The sequence below is a fragment of the Strix aluco genome, chromosome 8, assembly GCF_031877795.1.
Source record: "Strix aluco isolate bStrAlu1 chromosome 8, bStrAlu1.hap1, whole genome shotgun sequence".
NCBI lineage: Eukaryota > Metazoa > Chordata > Aves > Strigiformes > Strigidae > Strix > Strix aluco.
The window spans coordinates 32663039-32682536 of record NC_133938.1 but is presented as its reverse complement, the minus strand read 5'-3'; the positions used below and the strand labels follow the sequence as shown (position 1 = coordinate 32682536).

General features: G+C 48.2%; 1 protein-coding gene across 1 annotated transcript in view; it reads right to left on the bottom strand.

Moving 5' to 3' along the window:
* Positions 1-5155: 5155 nt before the first annotated feature.
* Positions 5156-19498, bottom strand: part of LAMC1 (laminin subunit gamma 1) — a 69495-nt gene continuing 55152 nt past the window's right edge. Inside the window, exons 14-28 of the mRNA XM_074833093.1 lie at positions 17942-18187; positions 17475-17628; positions 16908-17050; positions 16008-16186; positions 15698-15854; positions 13191-13396; positions 12671-12750; positions 12120-12257; positions 11788-11932; positions 11080-11229; positions 10561-10675; positions 9995-10194; positions 9191-9349; positions 8553-8652; positions 5156-8185 (exon numbers count right to left, since the gene is read on the bottom strand). Of these exons, the coding sequence (XP_074689194.1) occupies positions 7929-8185; positions 8553-8652; positions 9191-9349; positions 9995-10194; positions 10561-10675; positions 11080-11229; positions 11788-11932; positions 12120-12257; positions 12671-12750; positions 13191-13396; positions 15698-15854; positions 16008-16186; positions 16908-17050; positions 17475-17628; positions 17942-18187 (2429 nt within the window). The 3' untranslated portion in view covers positions 5156-7928. The remainder of the gene's footprint in view (positions 8186-8552; positions 8653-9190; positions 9350-9994; positions 10195-10560; positions 10676-11079; positions 11230-11787; positions 11933-12119; positions 12258-12670; positions 12751-13190; positions 13397-15697; positions 15855-16007; positions 16187-16907; positions 17051-17474; positions 17629-17941; positions 18188-19498) is intronic.

Below are 19498 nucleotides of genomic sequence, written 5' to 3'. Positions count from 1 at the left end.
CACGATGAGCTCACGGGAAGCCTCAACCCACAAGAGCAGGGCTCAAAACCAGCCAGAAGAAGTGACTAGTAGGACTCACAGCCAAGGGCTGCTGGGGGTGCCAGAAAGACCCCGAGGACACGTACTTAGAAAGCAGATTTATCGGGATTTACCAGACAAGTGTCAGGTTCAGGAAGTCTCCAGACCTAGAAATGGGGCGGAGGCAGGGAATTATCACACACATTTGTCTGCTTTTGCTCCTGAGATAGAAAATGTGGTTCTATAGGTCCTTGGCTTGACCTAGTACAACCACTTTTTTGCTAGAAAGAGGATGAGAAGCAGAGAGAGGAAAAGTCTTTCCTGAGGTTGCTGATGGAGCCGGGATGAGGATGCCAGGCTCTGCAGCCCAAGATCTGTTAGCATTTTGGTCTCAGGGGTAGCAAATGAGCCACACAAAGACACAAAGGCCAATTCCACCCTGCTCCTCACCTTTGCCTTGGAGGAGGACATGACCACTTCTACAGGAGAAGAGAGAAATTTGGAGACAGATCTCTTAGTCCTGCATAGACCAGGATAAGTGAAACACCGGCACATCTGCCTGACCTGCAAAAGCAGCCTACCAGAGGGTCACAAGGAAGGATGGGCCCTTGTGCTGCATCACAGCACCTCCCCTACTTACTATCACGGGACACTTACTGTCACAAGCGACCACAAGTGCTCCATGAGCATCTTTAGATGGAATGAAGACACCTAACAATTTTTCCCCCAGTCTAAGACACAAGTTGCCTTCCAGGTCACCTTCAGCATTAGGGACCAAAACTCAACCCAATGGTGCTGACACGCTGCTCAATTCAGAGCTAACAAACCTGAGGTGATTAACATTTAGGTTCTCATCTGAGCCTCTTACACTGCCCAACAGCCTCCAGACACTCATGCACCTGGAGCTGACTCAGAGGGCTTTCCTCTGCGGCTCCTGGTGATCTCATGGGTGCAACCAGCCCAAATTCACCACATCTTTGCACCTCCCTTTGCCAAGTTTACCAGCCTCCACTGACTGAGATAAGGCTCTTCTATAAACGGACTGTTTCCTCTGGATTTCACACACTGGATCTTAATATAGCTCACAACAAGGAACCCAGCTTCACAAATGCGCTGGGGGTTTTGGCACCCAAGGTTGTTTTATCTGAATTTTATATATATATATATATATTTTTTTTTTAGGAGGTGGACAAAACCACTTATGGTGTTCCCACCAATATGGCAGTTCTTAGGGTCTACTTATTGGTCTAAAAAAACACACTTAATCCCTTCCACTCTAAAGTCCATCACTTGCCCCAAACTCCTCTGCTGTGTCCTTCCTGCCTGCTGACACCCCTCTGCTCAGGAAACTGATCTCCTCCAGCAGCACTGTCAGTACAGTGGCTCCCTTGGACCCTGCCCAGCCCAAGTCCTTGGCTGATTTCTCTTCTGGAAGACCAGCTCTCACCATCAGGAAGCTTTTACCTTATCTGGCTCCTCCGTGTTACCCCTTCTAACTCACCGTTATCACCCCACCTCTTCCTTCACTTCTGCAAACAAGGCACTGACACAGCTCTCTCTCCAGTCATTCCTGCATATTTACTTAGGTTACTCTTACCTCGTCATCCTCCACCACCCTTCAAGATCACCTCTGAAAACCACATGAATGCGTTCCATGAGACTACCAAAAATATATTTTCTGGGGCCCTGATTTTCTAAACACACCAGACCTGGAACAAACTGATGCCCTCCACCTTCCACAGAGCAAATGTTGCCCATTGCAACGACAGCACTGGTTAGAAAAGGTCTCATATAAACATGGTTAACAGGATTGTTACCTTTTTGAGTGAGCAGAAGTGTAGGCAATGGGAGGCATGAAGAGTAGTGGTGCTCATCAGGCACTGCAATGAAACATTATTTCTTCACTGGAGAGCCCAGGTCTTTTAATCTGCAACCCAAGAAGAGTCCTTCTGAAGATGTCCTATGCTTATTCTTCATAACAGAGCTAAGAAAGCTGCTACTGCAGGGAGATCACCACAGCGGATGGCAAGTTTATCAGTCTGGCCACTTCAAAGATAGTCTAAACCCACATAATAATCTGAATTTTGCTGATGGCTGCCAGTGACAAGCGATGGGTGTGTGAAAGCCCTGAAGCAATAGTTTTATTGACGTAACCAAGGGAGAAAACCCGTTTTGGTGGCTCATGACAGATAAACAGCACCAGGATGTTGTACATGTCCTGGCAGCCCACCTGGCACCCCAAGCCTCCCTCCGCAAGGGACCTTCTGAGCTGCAACATCCTCCTGCAAATCGGGTCCTAGGCTGCTCCTACAGGCTGCCTCACTTCTTCTTCAGTGGCTTATCTTGAGCTATTTTCTGTTTGCTTGCCCACTGTCCTTGCCGCCACACACCCACTCACCACCGGCCTCTTCGAGCCTGAGGAGCTTCTCCTCCATCTGGCAGTAGATCTTTATCCTGCCACCTGGGACTTCCTCGCCGTGGAAAATCAGGGATCCTGCCACAACGATATCACCAAACGTGCAGTGCAGCTGTAAAGCCTGGACTTCAGTCTCCCCCCTGCCAGATGGATGCCCTGGGCTTCTCAAATCAGGTTTAGGGCCAGCACACCGAGCCGCCTTCCCTGTGCCAGTGCGGAGGTGGTTCCCCGATACAGCGCCATCCCCAGACAGAGAATCTGGTTTATAACCCAGGATTTAAAAGCATGGTGATATTAGCAGTTGATTCTTTAAAAAAAAAAAATCAAAACCAACCACAACACACATATATACATATATATGTGTGTGTGCATGTGTCCTCCTTGCTCAGGAACACATGGGCTTCCTTCAGGAGACATCACCTGCTGGCACATTTTGGTTTTATGGCTGGTTTTGGTAGGTCTAGAGGTGCAGGGAGGCAGCTGGGGCAGCCCTTGCCTAGGGGTGGCAAAACTCCTGGTGCCAACCAGGGCCAGCTGGAGCAGAGGAAATGATTTGGGCAGAGGCAGGCAAGGGAGCAGGCAGGGGAGCAGGCAGGGGTCACAGCAGCAGTGAGCAAGCAGGGCAGGGCAGGGGTGGTGGCACAGCAAGGAAGTGCCATTGTGTCTGGCCTTGCCTCACCTGTACCCTGCCCGTCCCAGCGAGGGGTGAGACAGACAGACAGACAGACAGACATTCTGAGATGAGGGAAGGCAGCAGTGTCATCCTGTTCCCCTATCTGCCCCCATGCCCTGCAGCCGTGGCTGCTGGGCTTCACTGGGGACCTCCACGGGATTTTTTTGCACAGCATTCCTGATGTTTCTCAGATGGGGGCACACTGAAGGTATCAGCCCAGCAGTTAACTAGAAAGATTAACTAAATGTGGTCCAAGATGTCAGAGCTGTAGCTGGGGAGCACAGGACACCGCCGGCTCAGCGTGACAGCTGTATATCCTCTTCTCCTTCCCCAGATCCTCACGGATGTGCTAGAGCTGCCTCCTCCAGGCAGGCGCTCCCAGCACTTGCTAACTCCTGACAATACTCTGTCCTCCCCAGAAGTGGGAGAGAACCTGGCTGAGCAGCCCCATGAGGTCAGGTCCTCTGAACTTCAGCCTCCCCAGAGCAGCCCATGAAGCCCCCAACCTCCATGAATCCCCAAGCAGCTCTCTCACCGTGCTGGGAGAAGCACCCCAATGATTTTACCCTTCTGTCCAAGTCATTCCCATGGCCACCCGCTCACCAAGCCCCCCCCTCCCAGCCTCTTGCTTCTCCAGGGAGCACAGGAGAGATGATGGAGCTTGAACTTGGACAGGGAGAAAACCCACAGGGAATTAAGAGGAGGAAAAAAAAGCCACCCGAGCACAGCTTGGTGACTCCTCAGCAAGGTTCCTCCTTTTCCACCTTCAGGTCAAGCTCAGCCCACGCTGAGCAGAGAACATCTAAGGACGGTGTTTATACCTGGACTTCAAAATGTCAATAAAATTTTGGTGACCTGGAAGCAGTTCTCACACTCCCTTGGGTCTGCTCCTCCCTGCAGCGGATAGTAGCACATGGCCCTTAAACTCCTGTTTCAGGCCACATCACAGAGGTGTTTCAGAAACTCAGCATAAATCTAAGGAGCCAATAGCTTCACCTTAGTTTGGATTTTGCCCAGGCTTTGGGGCACGTACTGATGCTGTGTGACCTGAAGATAAACTAAAGGGCACAGACTTGCTTCCTACGCTGAATATTTTAGCCTGAAAATGGTAAGGGGCTCCTCATCAAGCTACAACCCATGCAAGGTCAGCACCGTCCCACCGCCCAATTGTGCTCCCCAGCTGCTACCTACAGTCCCACTGAAACATCAGACAGATTTTAACAGCTGGGATTTGCTCAACAGCAATATTGGCCACAAAAAAAAAAAAAAAAAAAAGGGACATTTTAGAAAACAAATGCATTAGTGGCAATTATAGTTGGAGAACAAGAAGCTGAAGCTAGACAAACTAAAATAAAAAAAAAAATGACAAGAACTTACCCATTGAGAAGGATTAGCTCTGATGCAAGTTAATGAGACATGCGTTTTCCTCTGCTGAGAAAAATAAAATCCAGTCTGCAGCTGTAAGATGGGGGTGATTGCAGAACTGCCTGGTCTGTTATTACAGTGATCTGTCCCAACATTAAAAATTTCCTTAATTCAGGAATAAAAATGTATCCCGGGCTCTGGCAGACAGGACCCATGGAACAACAAACTATGGCAGTTCCCAGTAATTTCAGCTTCTTTATTTAGGGCTTTTATTTTGCTTGCCAGGAACCCCATCCTTTTCCGTGTGTTCAGCTGAAAGCAGAAAGGATTTTAACCTTATATTGTAAAGAAACATCCCCCCAAATCCCCAGGGCTTTCCAGGAGGACAGTGCAGCTCCAATAGCATCACCACCACCAACAGAATCATTTTTTAAGGCCTGGAAAACTAGCAGCGTTAAAATTCACTGTAGCCATGCCAGTGGAGCAGCGGACACGGGAAAAACCATGATCACTATGGCCATCTGCAGCCCACCACGTGAATTTCCAAATTACTTTTTCCCTTTCTCCCACCCCAATCCAGCTCATCTGATTAATTGAGAGGTGAATCTCACAGCTGAGACACATCCCAATCAATACCTCACACCCCCCCCTCAAAAAGCAATACTCAGAAGAATGCCAAGGTATAAGGGGTTACAAATATTCAGACTTTATTATAAATAAGAAATACTGTTTTATACATAAAAACTGCAAGTGTTGCATTTTGTTCACCGCCCCAGACAGCAAGACCACAGATTAAGGCAAAAAGCTGGAGTGAAGGCACATACTGAGGGGGCCACAGTCAGGAATAAGGTGATGAAGGGACTGTCACGCATTGCCCGTGACATCCAGCACTCCACCAGCAGCTGTCACATCATCACATTATGTAAAGAAATAACTGGACTTATACAATGAATAATGGCTGTAATGCAGTAGTGATTAAGAGATCGCTTATAAAGATTTTTTATTTAAAAATAAAATTCTGTTAAAAACAGCTTAAGAAAAAAAAAAAAAGGAGAAGAAAGCAGGAAACCTTAGGCCTGAGGTCAGCCAGGGCATGCGTGCATCTTCGCATCCGCTCTTCTCACAGCCTTGGCAGAGAGGTGACGCGGTTACAGCCAGCCATCTGACCAGAGCAGCCGGCCAAGACACCCGCCCCAACGTCCCACGCGCGTGGGCCAGCACAGATAAGCTCTCCTCCGGGTATTAGGCATGTTTGCAGGCAGAGGGAAACCCCAAGCTGGTAAATTGTGAGAATTTCTACAAGAAGGGGTACAAGAGCGATGCGGGGTTTGCCAGGAACACCCCCTGCCCAGCAGCGCCGCTCCCGGGGGTGCGCCAAGCCTGCCGCCTCGCGCAGCGGTACCAAGCTGTCCCCAAATCCAGCTCTCCCACCACCTCTACGCTGGGTCCGGTCACCCACCAGCACTACAGCTCCTCACAGCCCCGCTGCAAAGCCACGGCCCCGGCTCTCCTCCCGGCACAACGTCCCCGGGGACAGGGGACACGGAGCGGGGTGCTGCTGTGAGCGCCACACGTCAGGGCTGGCTTTGGAGGGAGGGGTAGAAAGCGACCACCCAACAGGCAACGCGGCTACTGCTGATGCCTACACGGGTGCAGAGGATACGGGAGAGGGAAGAAAGCAGGAGCCCAGCTAGGAGAAATACCGAGCTCCAAGGGAATAATACGGAGAGAAGCGCTACACGCTGCACGTGCCCCGATGGCTGTAAGGGAAAGCACATAGAGGAGGCCAGGCTGTGCCACTCTGGAAATATGGCTGAGTATATTTACACACACATACGCACACACGAGAGACTTCCTCACACTATAATCATGATAAAAAAAAACGGAAAAAAAAAATCACATTCACACAAAAAATATAAATTTGAAATAATTAATAGCACCAGTGTGTGTCAGATAATAATTTCTTCCCCGCTACGCAAACGTACAAAGTTGCATAGTGTTTAAGAATAGATATATACTGGATCTCAAGGAAGGAGGGAGGGACGCCAGGCTGGAGGCAAGGAGGAAGCCGCAGAGGATGCTCGCTCTCGTCTCAGAGGAGGGCCGGAGGAGGGGTGGGGGGCTCCCCGCAGCTCCCACCCAGCACCAGTAAGCAGCTGGGAGGCACGACCTGGGCAGGGAGTCGTGGCGGTGTGAAATACAGACCTGCCACCCGAGCCTGGCCTGAAGTCCCTGTGCCACGGTGGCTTTACGGTGACCGGGAGACCGGTAGGCAAAAAGAAAGGAGGGCACCAGTAAGCTCCAGCTCTTTCTGCCAGCTTAAAAACACGCAAGAGGCAAGAGCAATGCCAGGAGATATAAAAATGCCACTGTCCTCCTTCAGGAAAAAGATGGGGAGAAACACCTTTTCATTTCCACTTGCATGCCCCTTCCTTCCCCATTCAAAGACATTCAGCGTGAAGGCGAGTGCTGCCATCAGAGCTCTCTGGACAGCAGCTCCCCTCTTCAGCAAGATTTTTCCTGCCTGAACCAACTAATCCGTCAATCAGACATTCATAGCCTAAAAAAACCCCAGATCCTCTGGCAATTCAGTAGCAACACCTATGGATGGGAAGGATGGGAACGCAGCTCATGGCTTCCATACTTCCCGGCCTGGACTACCCGGCAGGCAACTGCTTACAGACCGGACCCAAAACTTCTCCACAAACCAGGAGCGGGACTAGCAAGACCTTCCGCTCCACCAGTAAAGACCTACCACTCCACCAGAATCCCATCTTCCCAAAGAGCTCCTCTCAGAGGCTGCATTTTTCTCCGAGTGATGCATCATCACAGAGAGCATTTCAGAAAGAGGCTTCAGCTATTTTGTCAAAGGCTACCAACGCTGTCAGATTGGCCACTAGTTAACGATAAAAAAATAAGTTCACAGGGTTAGAAGTTGGGAAGAGGGATCTGAATGAGTGCAGCTATACTGGCCATTACAGTAATACTTTGGTAGCCATCCCCTTCCTTCATAGGGACAGAGAGCTCCGGGACTGAGGATTTTACAGTTGAGGAGAGAAAAAAGGAGAGAAAGAAGGGTTAGTTTTGCCTTGCTGTACACAGCTCACATGGTTATTTCTGAACCACAGTATAAAGAGTCCAGAGCATCTCTCATCCTTGCGCTAATCAAAGGGAAACTGTGTCTGAGAAAGAGGCAAAGGCGGAGTGCTCAGGAAGACAATTTATATAAAAAAACCCTTTGATGCCCAAAGACGGATATTTAATTTGCTTCTCTTTAAAAAAAAAAATAAAATAAAATAAAAAAACTTTCAACTTATCCTGATTTGAAAAGAAAACAGCGGCTGCGAGCAGCGAAGAGCTGGGGATTTGAAGAAGGTAATGTGTGTTAAGGCACTCCATAGCCAAACCACCGCTCCACCGCTCACCAGGGGAATACCCCTCACCCCCAGCGCACCCTTAGGGTTTCTCAATGGACGGGGTGTTGAAACAGCCAGACGGCAAGGTCTTCTTGATGTCCTCCAGGTTGCTAATGTCCTTCAGGATCTCTTCAATGTCCCTGTTGTAGGCCTGTATCGCATCATCTTGCTTCCTGGCTTCTCTCTCAAGGAAAGACACTTTCTGGTCCAGGTCGCTACCTTTCATCTGGTCTTTGGCACTGTTCAGGGTACCCTCAATTTCATTCAGTTTGTTCAAGTCCACTGTCTCCAGTTGCCCTGAAAAGCAAGAAACAAATAGCAAAGTCCATTAAAAAACCTTTGACACTCTGATTTTGGGTGCTTACAGAGGCCTGCGTCGGGCCATCTCTGCATTAGAAATGGCGTTTAAACCAGGACCGACCAAATGGGTTACACCTTCAGCGCCTCAAACATGGTCCTCAGATTACAGAAAAGCGGTACTAAACATTGCACAACGAGCTCTGAGGCTACCCCAGGAAAGAAAAAACCAACAAAGTCCTCATTGAAAACACACAAACCCCGTTTCTAGAAGCCAACAGACCCACTTGATTCCTTGCACAGCACCGGCACGGAAAGCGCATCAGGAGAACACTCAAAGGCGTGTGGACGTTAAGGACAGTCTTACCTAATTGATCCAGCAGCTCATTAATGACAGCGAGCAAGCTGTTCACGGAGTTCTTTGCTTTTCTTGCGTTGTCTTCTGCCTCCTGGGCAGCCTGTGAGGCCTGCAGAGTATAAAACATGAGAGTACAAAAAAGGCTGTAGAGATTATGGAACCGTTGCCTCTCCTCTTCATGGGTCTGCCCAAGCCGTCAGTCACACACACCCCTGGCTCCTCTCTCCAGGGTAACACTCCTGCGCTGAGACCTTTCTCACAGTGCTGGCGAAGACTGACAACCGTCAAGTCATCAGCTTTCTGATTATTTCAGGATGGGGATCCCTGATAACCAAGCAGGATTTTGCAGGAAAATGCAGATCAGAGTCAACAGGGCTACAGTCAGGTTTCAGTTAAAATAAAAGGGAAGCGTTGCATTAAGAAAACGGGCTCTCAAAATCCAGCAGGGAACCTATGCTAGTGCCACCAGAGGAGCTCCTTTGCTCGTCTCGTGTTTTCAATCCCACTTAAAACTTGGAGAAGATTGAATACTGGCTGGACCCAGCGCTGTCTTTGCAAGAGGACAGTGGGAAGAAAAGCCTGCGTCACCAGGACAGCAGGGAGAAGGCAGCTTCTTGCCACTGCTGCCACTAGCCAGCACTACTTACCATGCCTGCCATCATCATGTCCTGCTCAGCATCATCCTGCTTCCGCTTCAGCTCTTTTTCTGCATCCTGTAGTTGCTTCATCATGTCATCCACCTCTCTGGCCAGCCCCGTCACATCAGCAAAAGTCTTGTCAGCTTCAGCCTTGGTAGCAGCAGCACTCTACAACCAACGAGGGGAACAGAATGGAAAAAGGTGGTGAAGGTGCAGAACTTCCTTCAGTCCTTTTCATCAAAATGCACCGATTTCCTATCACACCATGTTTTGCATTCCCTAGTGGGGAGTAGAGCAGAAGGCTCACCAGGAAATACTGGAACAGAGGAGTTTACGCAGTTACACATATACAGTTATACGAGGAGCGGCTGAGGGAACTGCGGTTGTTTAGTCTGGAGAAGAGGAGGCTGAGGGGAGACCTCATGGCCCTCTACAACTACCTGAAAGGAGGGTGCAGAGACGTGGGGATGAGTCTCTTGAACCAAGGAACAAGCGATAGGACAACAGGTAATGGCCTCAAGCTGCGCCAGGGAAGGTTTAGACTAGATATTAGGAAGTATTTCTTTCCAGAAGGGGTTGTTGGGCATTGGAATGGGCTGCCCAGGGCAGCGGGGGAGTCCCCATCCCTGGAAGGGTTGAAGAGTCGGGTTGACCCAGCGCTGAGGGATCTGGTGGATTTGGGAACTGTTAATGTTGGGTTGATGGTTGGACTGGATGATCTTCCAAGGTCTCTTCCAACCTAGACAATTCTGTGATTCTGTGATACACACTAATACCTGAGGGAGGGTGGCTTCAGAACTGCAGAGGACTCACCTTCTGAACAGAACCGGCGATTTTCTCAGCATCATCTGCTCTAGTCTTGGCTTCGCGGGCATCAGCAGCAGCATTGCCAAGCGCCAGCTCCGCCTGGCGTGTCTTATTGTTGGCTTCAGCAATGATCTGGGTAATGGCAGGAATCTTTTTCAGTGCCTCCTCAGCTGCCGTCTTGTTATCATTCACCCGCTTATCAAAATCTAAGAAAGGGCAAAACAGATTCTTAGCACTTGCTCCAGAAGAGCCTTGGGATGCTTCTGTGACCAAGCTACCCAGGCTTTGCCACCTTGTGACATGAGAGGGAAAAAGAGCAAACGGGGCGGGGAGGGGGCTTGCAACTCTCCCTATTACATATCTTCTGACAGTAAATAAGGAACTTAAACAGAAGGAGATTTCTAGTCACTGAACACTTTTTTTTTTTCTCTTAAAAAAAAAAAAAAGGCCAAAAGAACCCACTCAATACTCAGGTACTGGCAACAGGATGGCCCATTTAACCAAGATACCCTACTGCCAAGTGACTTGTCACCCAGGAATCGAAGGATTCACTGCAAGTGCTTTCTCTTTACCTTTCAGGTTGCTGAGAATGGTATTAGCCTCCTGCAGCGTGCCATTGCCCTTCCGAGCAGCTTCTTCAGCCAGGGCTTTCGCTGCATCTGCTCGAGCCAAGAGCTGGTCTGCCGTCTAAGGAGACAAAATGCATCAACACATTCTTATCTTTTGAAGGATGGCCACCTAGGTACATCAAAAAGCATTGATCAGCCTGAAACACCAATGCCGTACAGAACAGTGTTCATCCCTGAGTGGCAATGCTTCCTCTGAAACCAGGTGAATTTAGGTACTTTTGGCATACTGTTCTGAATACAAGGATGACACCATATCCCCTGTTCTCCCATATACCCTCAATGCCATTGCTTTTACCAGCTTTTTGCATCTGCCTTCCAGGACCATTCTTCAGTATTCTTGTAAGTAAGTAACAAGCAGTGCCAAGATAAGACTGATTAAGACCAGATCTTTCATATCTGGCCAGTGACTTGTTTCCCTTTGTTTTTTCCAGGGAATAAAAGCCCACACAAAACAGAACTGACCTGCTGCTCTGTCTTGCCTTTCTCCAAGAGGTTCTTTACTTCGAGCTCCTTTCCCTTCATGTCTTCTCTCAAGTCCTCATAATCTTTCAGCTTCCTGGCAATCAGCTGATCTAACTCCTCCGCTTCCTTCTTGATCTTATTTGCTTCATTCTGCAGGTGGAAATCAGGAACAAACACAGATTCCTGAACACTGAAGAATTTCTGAACAGGTGGCAAAACATGGTATAGTTTCTAATGGTCGAACAGGCAGAAGCTATGACAGGTTCCCACCCCTTACAACTACAGTTGTAACTTTGCCTTCAAAGCTCTGAATACCACAAGGGTCAGTGCAACGAAGGACAGATGTTGCAGTTTTGTGTGCAAGAAAGTCTACTGCACTACAGAACACGGAGCAGTTTTGCAGGCTTCAGAAGGAACTGAAATTTTTGCCCTTCTCTGTTCAAACCAAGATGTTTGGCAAACAACATTTCACTCGGGTTTTTTTTTGTCCTTCAGAGACTGGGGGAGGTGGGGGTTTACGTATGTAGTTTCTTGCATGCAAGCCTCCTGCATAAAAGCTGAAATGCACAAGTCTGGATTATAACTTGATGGACAAAAATTCCACAGACTGTTCTTATGCAGAGAAACATTAGCAACCTAGCACATTGCTATAATGCCTGTCCTCACCAATCTTTAGAAAACACTGTGCAGGACGCTTCCCCCACGTACCTCCAGCCCTGTGGAATCCACGGTAGGCAGACTGGTGAGATTAGCGTAGATCTGCAGGGCTTTGTTTCCAGCTTCCTCTGCCTCTGCAAGCACCTTGTTGGCCTGCTTCTCTAGGTCTCGAGAAATGGTCCTTGCTTGATTATACCTAAAAAACCCCAAGAATCCAGTTACAATTTTTTTGTAGAACTGAACTTACTAAAATAGTAGGGAGGATAAGAGATAGAAAGACAACCCCCATAAAACACAAAGCACGCAATGCTACAGAATGCGTCTTAATTTTAAGCACTGATCTAAAGCCAGAAAATAGAACCAACTGTCTGTTACTGACTCACTTCTGGTTGAGCTCATCAATGTCATTTGCAGTCTGGTTTTCTCCAGCCAGGGTCTTCAGCAGCAGTTGATAGGCTTCTGTGGAAGTATCATTTGCTGCCTTGGCTATGCGAACAATCTCATCAGCTTCTTTTTTGTGTCTGGACAAGATTACAGAAGAAAAAATATGCCATTAGAATTGTCAGCCAATGGTTTCTAGCCTCAATTTCAGATTTTATATCCTCTTCCAGATTTTATTCTCTCTTATTTCTCCTTCCTTCACCCACATTTGCAGATGGAAGATGCTGTTTGAGACCATCTCTGCAACCAAGGCCTCACTCCAGCAGCGCCATGAGATCAGCTGAAAGGCACCGCTACGGCTGTACAGCCCTCATCCACACGTCTAGGGTTTGCCCCCAGTGACACACAGGCATGCACCCACATTGCCAGTCTCTTACTCAGCAAAGGGCGTGTGTTTTGTATCAAGCACATTAAATTAAATTTTGCTTCCCCCTTGCGGGGAAGAGCAAGGCCCTCATGTGGCCTGTGAGGATCTTGTCTTGCCACAGCCTACCTTTCAGCCAGCTTACGGGCCTCTTCTGCCAAGAGAGTCATGTTGTTAGGGTCCCCACTTGACTCTGGAGGTGTAATGGACTGGGGGGGGAAAAAAAAGAAAGAAAAAATCTTAAAGCTCTTTTCTCATCTTTTATTCATCTTTGCTTTAGATATTTATTGTCATGATTTAAATGCTTAGAGATGTGTCTAACCTACTTCTGACTTCTCTGTATTTTTTTATTTAAGCCCATGCAGTTTCCACCACTGGTCATGCCTTAAAAACAAAGGGGTGGGTATTTATTCTAATATTTAATTAGGGGTTCTTACATTGGTCTCTTTGAGCAGGGGCTAAGATATACAATTTATGACAGACACTGGTGATCTATCTTTATTTCCCATGATCTTGGGTAGAGGAGAAGATACTTCCATAGCAACTTTGCTATATGAGAGAGAGAACAAGCAGAGAAACACCCCAGAGGGCAGAGAAAGAAAAGGCCCTCTCCTCTCCTAACCATGTGGGACCTTGGCAGCACACTCACCACGTTGGCAGCTGCCATCTTTGCCTTCTCAAGCATATCAGAAGCTAAGCTGATCAGATCCTCTGTGTCCTCCACCCGCACCCGGGCTTGCTCTGCCAGGTTCTCTGTCTCCCGCACCGTGCCCTGGATGTTCCTCAGTCTGTTGAGCTGACTTGTTAGTGTGCTGTTGATGTCTTTGAGACGATCCATCAGGCCCTGATCTACGTCTGAAATACATGATACGAGAGAGAGAGGAAACAAAATTAATTACAGCAGGAAGAGAAGCCGAAGCAGCAGCTTACCACTGCAGGCAACATGTTGGTAGGTTAATCCCTTATTGAAAGGGGACCAGCAAAGCTGCTTCCTAAGTCAGTCAGCTTGAGATCAAAGTCATCATCAGAATGTGCACCACATATGAGAAATGAAAAGTCATTAACAACTAATAAGACAATCCTGCTGGGTGTTGGAACAGACTCTGATGGGGGATTTTGTGTTCAGAATCATGTTTCATCTGTATCATTGACTTAAAAAAGACAATAAAGTTGCTCCTCGGGAGGAGCTTTGTGAATTCACTTCAACTTAACTCCTAGAAGGTAAACTGGAGATGAAGGAATAGTGGGGCTGGCCATTATTCCCCGCTTTGGGCAATGGTGGCTACTCCTGAGCCAGACACAGTCTCCATGTGCAGAATAGCAAACCCACCCCAAACTGCCCCCCAAAGCGAAGGGATGACAAAAGCTGGCAGGATAGAGCCTTGGTTTTCCAATCTGCAGGACCTCTGAGCCCCCCAGACTTCCCCAAATCTTTGGACCACCAGGTAACTCCCACCACAGCATCTTAATAATTGAGCCATAAAAGCACAGCTATGTGCCTCATGACCAGGGGTAATTACTTTTGAAAAGCTGAGAGTACAAGCAGAAGTCTACAGGCCTCCAAAATCAAGATTCTTCCCAAATATATTGCCTTGACCTTGCAGCACATTTTAAGTATCGAACATGAACATTTGATACATTTCAAAAACATATCACAAACTATTTAACAAGTAGAAAAACACAAATAAGTGCTACAGGTTTGCAAAGATTTTTGCAAGGGTAGTTTTTGTTGCGTTTAACTTGCCTCTTAGTTAGGGAACATCAATGAAGCTGGTGAAGGGTTTAGAACACAAATCCTGTGAGGAGCAGCTGAGGGAACTGGAGTTGTTTAGCCTGGAGAAAAGGAGGCTGAGGGGAGACCTTACTTCTCTCTACAACTACCTGAAAGGAGGTTGTAACGAGGTGGATGTCAGTCTCTTCTCCCAACAAGCAATAGGACAAGAGGAAATGGCCTCAAGTTGCACCAGGGGAGGTTTAGACCAGATATTAGGAAAGATTTCTTCACCCAAAGGGTTGTCAAGCACTGGAAGAGGCTGTCCAGGGAAGTGGTGGAGTCACCATCCCTGGAGGTATGTAGAGGACGTGTAGACAGTTTAGTGGTGGGCTTGGCAGTGCTAGGTTAACGGTTCAACTTGGTGATCTCAAAGATCTTTTCCAACTTAAAATGACTTTATGATGCTAAGAGGTGGAAAGAAAGATGAAAAATACCACAAAACCCAATCCATTCCCTCACCTTTCTCCAATCCCCACTCTCCTACCCCGCTACGTGGGACTATTATCTAGGCATGGATGCCAAGCAGGCAGCGTAAAGCTACCTCAGCTAAAACTGGGAAGAGCCTCAGTGATCATTCCCACTGGCAGGAATCTTCCCAAGCAAACACAAGCGTTAGATGCACATCAGCTTTTTCCCAGTTTCACGCAAAGGGAAGAGATTTTTCCAAAAAGTGGTTTGAAATCACTGAACCAATTCCCAGGGGAACATCTTTCACTGCAAAGTCAACTGTCTCCTTCAAGCTGCTCTTCTCCAAAACACACATCAGCTTATACATTAAAAAGACCCTAAGGACAAATCACTGCCACATTGCTGGATGTCCTGCTCACAGACATCCTGTGGTAGAGGTGACACTACAAGAATCAATTTGAAGCAGAGTTTAACAGGAAAATCGCTACAGGCCACCACAACAGCAATTTTCAGAACGTTATACACTTTATGGTGGCATAATTAAGCTTGCCAGCAGGATTTTGAAGCCTTCATTCTGATGACATCCCAACAAGAACCACTTTATCCCAAGACATCTTGAGCAAATTTATAAGCATAGTAAGTATATTGGAAAGTCTTCTGCTTGTTTAACAAGTTAAAAACCTCCTTTGCATGTGGAGAAGAGGGTAACACATAAACCACTTGCATCTGTACAGAGCTACAGGCAGATCTTTACTTTGCATGTACAACAGAGACCACTGGGAGAACAGCAGGGATAAAAGCACAGCCACCGTTGTTTTGATAACAACATACACTGTCTCGGCGCCATCTGAAATAGCTGTCTGTCCTGATGCACAGCATAGGCTTGAAATAAAACACGCTGTATCCAAAGGGAACCGGAACATCAGGCAAAGAGCTCATTTCACATTGGTCCATGTCTGATCAGGTCAACTCACCTTTGCTGTTTTGTGCTTCCCGGAGCAATTCCGTAACATCTCTTTCTGCCTGCTTCAACCTCTCTTCAAAGGCTTGATCAGTTACAGTTTCTTCTCCTGTACCCAGATTTGCTATAAGATTTTCCAGCTCCTGCAGCCTCTCTCGTTGCTCTGCCACCTACACAAGAGGGACAGAGCACAGCTACAACACAGAGCAAAGAAGCTCTCTGCTTTCAGCAAGCATCAGCCAGCCAGGGGCATAAAAGCCACAGCACAAACAGGCACGTGCCACTGTCTCCAGCGGTACCAACAGTGGTATCTGTGGCCTTACCTTATCTTTCACTAATCTGTAACAGGCCGGACACTCTTGGCAGCCTGGCCACGAGCGGTTGTAGAAATAGTTCTCTTCACACTGGTCGCAGCGGCTCCCCACGAAGCCTTCCTTGCACTCGCAGCGACCGTTCTCCCGGCACTGCAGGGAGCGCGAACCCTCGGGATCACAGTCGCAGGCTGGAGGAGAAGCAGAAATACCCTCAAACCCACAGGGCAAGAGCATACCCTTAATACTCTGAAACATCTGCAAGAGCAACAGGGCACAAACCCACAGCTGGAGCCCCGCTCCACATCAGGGCACTTCTAGGCATAGCAGGGCACTCCGGCCGCAACAGTCATTGCGTGTGTTCACAGTGTTGTTATTGCCTCTCCCACAAAGCAGTGTATTTTTCTATTGTAATTTTCTATTATAATTTTCTACCCCATTTCACTGTAACCAACAGCACTTAATTTTTCTGCTCTTTAAAGGCCGCAATATCAAAGAGGAAAAGTTTGGATCATCATCTTTCAATCGTGTTTACAAGATCTGTTGCTTCTCAAGACAGGATTTGTATGTTCAGGCTATTTGCAGAGTAGCTGTGCAAAGATTTAAGATTACGAAACAGGTCTGTTGCAGGATAAGATTCAGAGAATGTATTTACACTGAAGAGAAGTGGGTATCTAATAAGTTGGAGTTCTCCCTCCCCCCAATTAAAAAAAAATAATCAGAGTTAAAGGGGATAAGTTATTGTACAGAAATCAAATTTCACCATGCGGGGTGTGGATATAAAAGCGCCAACTTCTGCTGCGACAAAGAACGAGGTGAGAAAGTACCTTCCCAGAGACAGGAGGAAAGCAAAGGCAAGGCTGGCTGTGCAACATCCTTCCCATCTGCCTTGCTCCAGCCTCTCAGACTTACGTTTACAGCCTTCGGAGCCGAAGCCGAAGTGGTTGACCTCGCATCTGTCACACTGCTGGCCGGCGACACCGGGCTGGCACTCGCACTGCCCAGTGCGGATGTCACACTGGCCGTCGGTGGAGCCCAGCGCGTTGCAGCTGCACCTGGGGGAGGAAGCCACACGTCAGGTGGTGACACAGAGGGTGGGCCCTAATGAGCACAGTTCAATGCCTCCGCTTGCCAAAAGTCACTTTTCTCTCTGTGCAGATGCAGGAGGCGAGACACTGAGCCTTTGAACCACACAAGGTCACTTGGTGTTTATACTAAAAAAAGGAACCCAAGAGCCCCTGCTACCAACAGTCACAGAGTCATGTGGCACTTTTCTATTTAAAACCCCGACTCAGAGCTATTTATAAGTCAGGCTTTTTGTACAGCCTTCATAGCTGCTCCCTGACTGCTGCTCTTCCCCACCCATAGCAGGACTGAGGCACACCAGTTACCTGTGACAAACATCACATTCCCGCACAAGGTAAGCACAGACACCCCCCCAGAACTAGGCTCTTTGCCCTGAGCCAAGGCAAACGTCACCTCTCACAGCCACGTCCGCTCTGGAGGTTGAAGAAGCCAGGCTCACAGGAACTGCAGTCCCTCCCAGTGACGTGAGACAGGCACTCGCACTGCCCCGTCACTTGGTTGCAACTTGTTTGCTGATTCACGGTGCCGTAGGGATTGCAGTGACAAGCTGCAAAAATAAAAGGGATGGAGCAACATGCAGAAAGTTAGAAGTCCCTTGTGGTGTTGGTACTCTGCTAGCCAGTCCCTAAACAGGCCTGGATCCAAAACATGCAGCAGCCCAGCCCCTGCATCGCACTATGCTTTTGCCTCGATGGCAGCAAGCGCCCACAAATACAAGCATTTTAGCAAGCTAGAACCACCAAATCAGGATTAAGGATGGGCACGAACAACAGCCTGATGTTGTGTCCTAACAACACATCAGGGAACAGCAGCTCCTGGGGACAAAACCATTTTTAAATGCAAGAGGAACCGTCTCTCACCTCTGCACTTGTCAGCAGGATCGTGGGCCAGGGGGTTCCCAAAGAAGCCGTCTTTGCAGCGGTCGCAGTAGAAGCCGGCGGTGTTGTAGATGCACTTGAGGCACTCGCCCGTCTGGCGGTCGCAGTTGCCCACGGCGTTGGGATCGATGTTGTCGTTGCACTGGCAGAGGCGGCAAGGCCTCACAGCACCGTTTTCACCCAGAGGGTCTCCGAAATAGGCATCGTCACACAGCTCGCACCTCTTGCCTGGGACACGACAGAAACACACGTGCTACAGCAGAAAGCCCTTGGCTCAGGTCTCACCTGGACCTTCTTTGCAGCCCCTTCTGAAAAGTAAACTCTCCACCTTCCTTCCCTTTCATCCTTCTGTTGAGACCAGAAAGGGGCACAAAACCACACACAAATCCCTCCACATCTCTACATTTAAGCTGCTTTTTCACTGGAACTGCATTATTAATTATTTCCGCTCCTTTTTTCCCTCCTATCCCTTTAAGCCAAACCTATTTGTTGCAATTTGTTGTCCAAGCGGGTAGAGCTCCGTAGGGCATCACTGCTCCAGGAAGCCCCACTGCCAACAAGATCTGTTAACCCTCCACAGGCAGCCACTGAAGCATCCAACTCAGCAGCTCCCTACACTTATGCAGATTTGACTGTAAGCTCTGTTTCTTGGGCAGTTCTTGCCCACACAAACCCTCTTTTCCCTCACATCCCAAAAAGGCAAGCAGGAGACAGGAGGAGCTCTCTTTATCACACAGTAAATATGAGCTTGTACTGACACCTGAGCTGCAGGAAACCCAGACCCCTTGACTTCGCTTTGGTTCACAAAGCGATGGCACCCACGGGAACCCCCATGAGCTGTCTCTGTGCTTGGTACGGGGCTTTTTTAAGCATTTACAGGTATTCTGTACTTTAGACTCTGCCATGCCAAGCATAAAATCAGCAGAGAAGCATGGAGGCTGCCAACCATCTTAAGGCTTCCTTGCTGTTGCAGGCAGAACAAAAGGCTCTGCTTAACAATGCAGGTACAGGCTTGCACTTCATGGTTTATCACTAAGAAAAGATGATCTGTACCCGTTCACATATTCCTCTTTAAAACTGCTGACCATAAATTTGGTCTTGTATTTTTTGGGCATCATCTGTGAGTCACTGCAGCCTTCCTGCTTTTCCTAGGAAGGGCACTGGCTCTCCCCAGCAAGCATCCCGCAGTGCCTCTCCGGCTGGCAAAACTGCATCTTCTAATTTTATTTCAGTCTGACCCGCCTTCCTGGCTCTTTTAAATCTATCCTATTTCTGCCCAGCACCATGCAATTAACAGAGCTCTATTAGAAGCTTGCACAGCTCACCTACATAGCATACAGATTAACCCTTTGCTTCCCTTTTGTTCTTGAGAGACAGGCACAAAGAACAAGGGTAGCCCCGAGCCTCACACAAGACAGAAAATAGGGCTGAGAAAGGGAGAAGGACTTGAACCAGAAGACACAGCAGCTTTCAGTGCTGCTCACTGCGAGTCAGAGCCCCCGGACTGGCAGGAGACACATGTGGGGTGTAGGAAAAAAA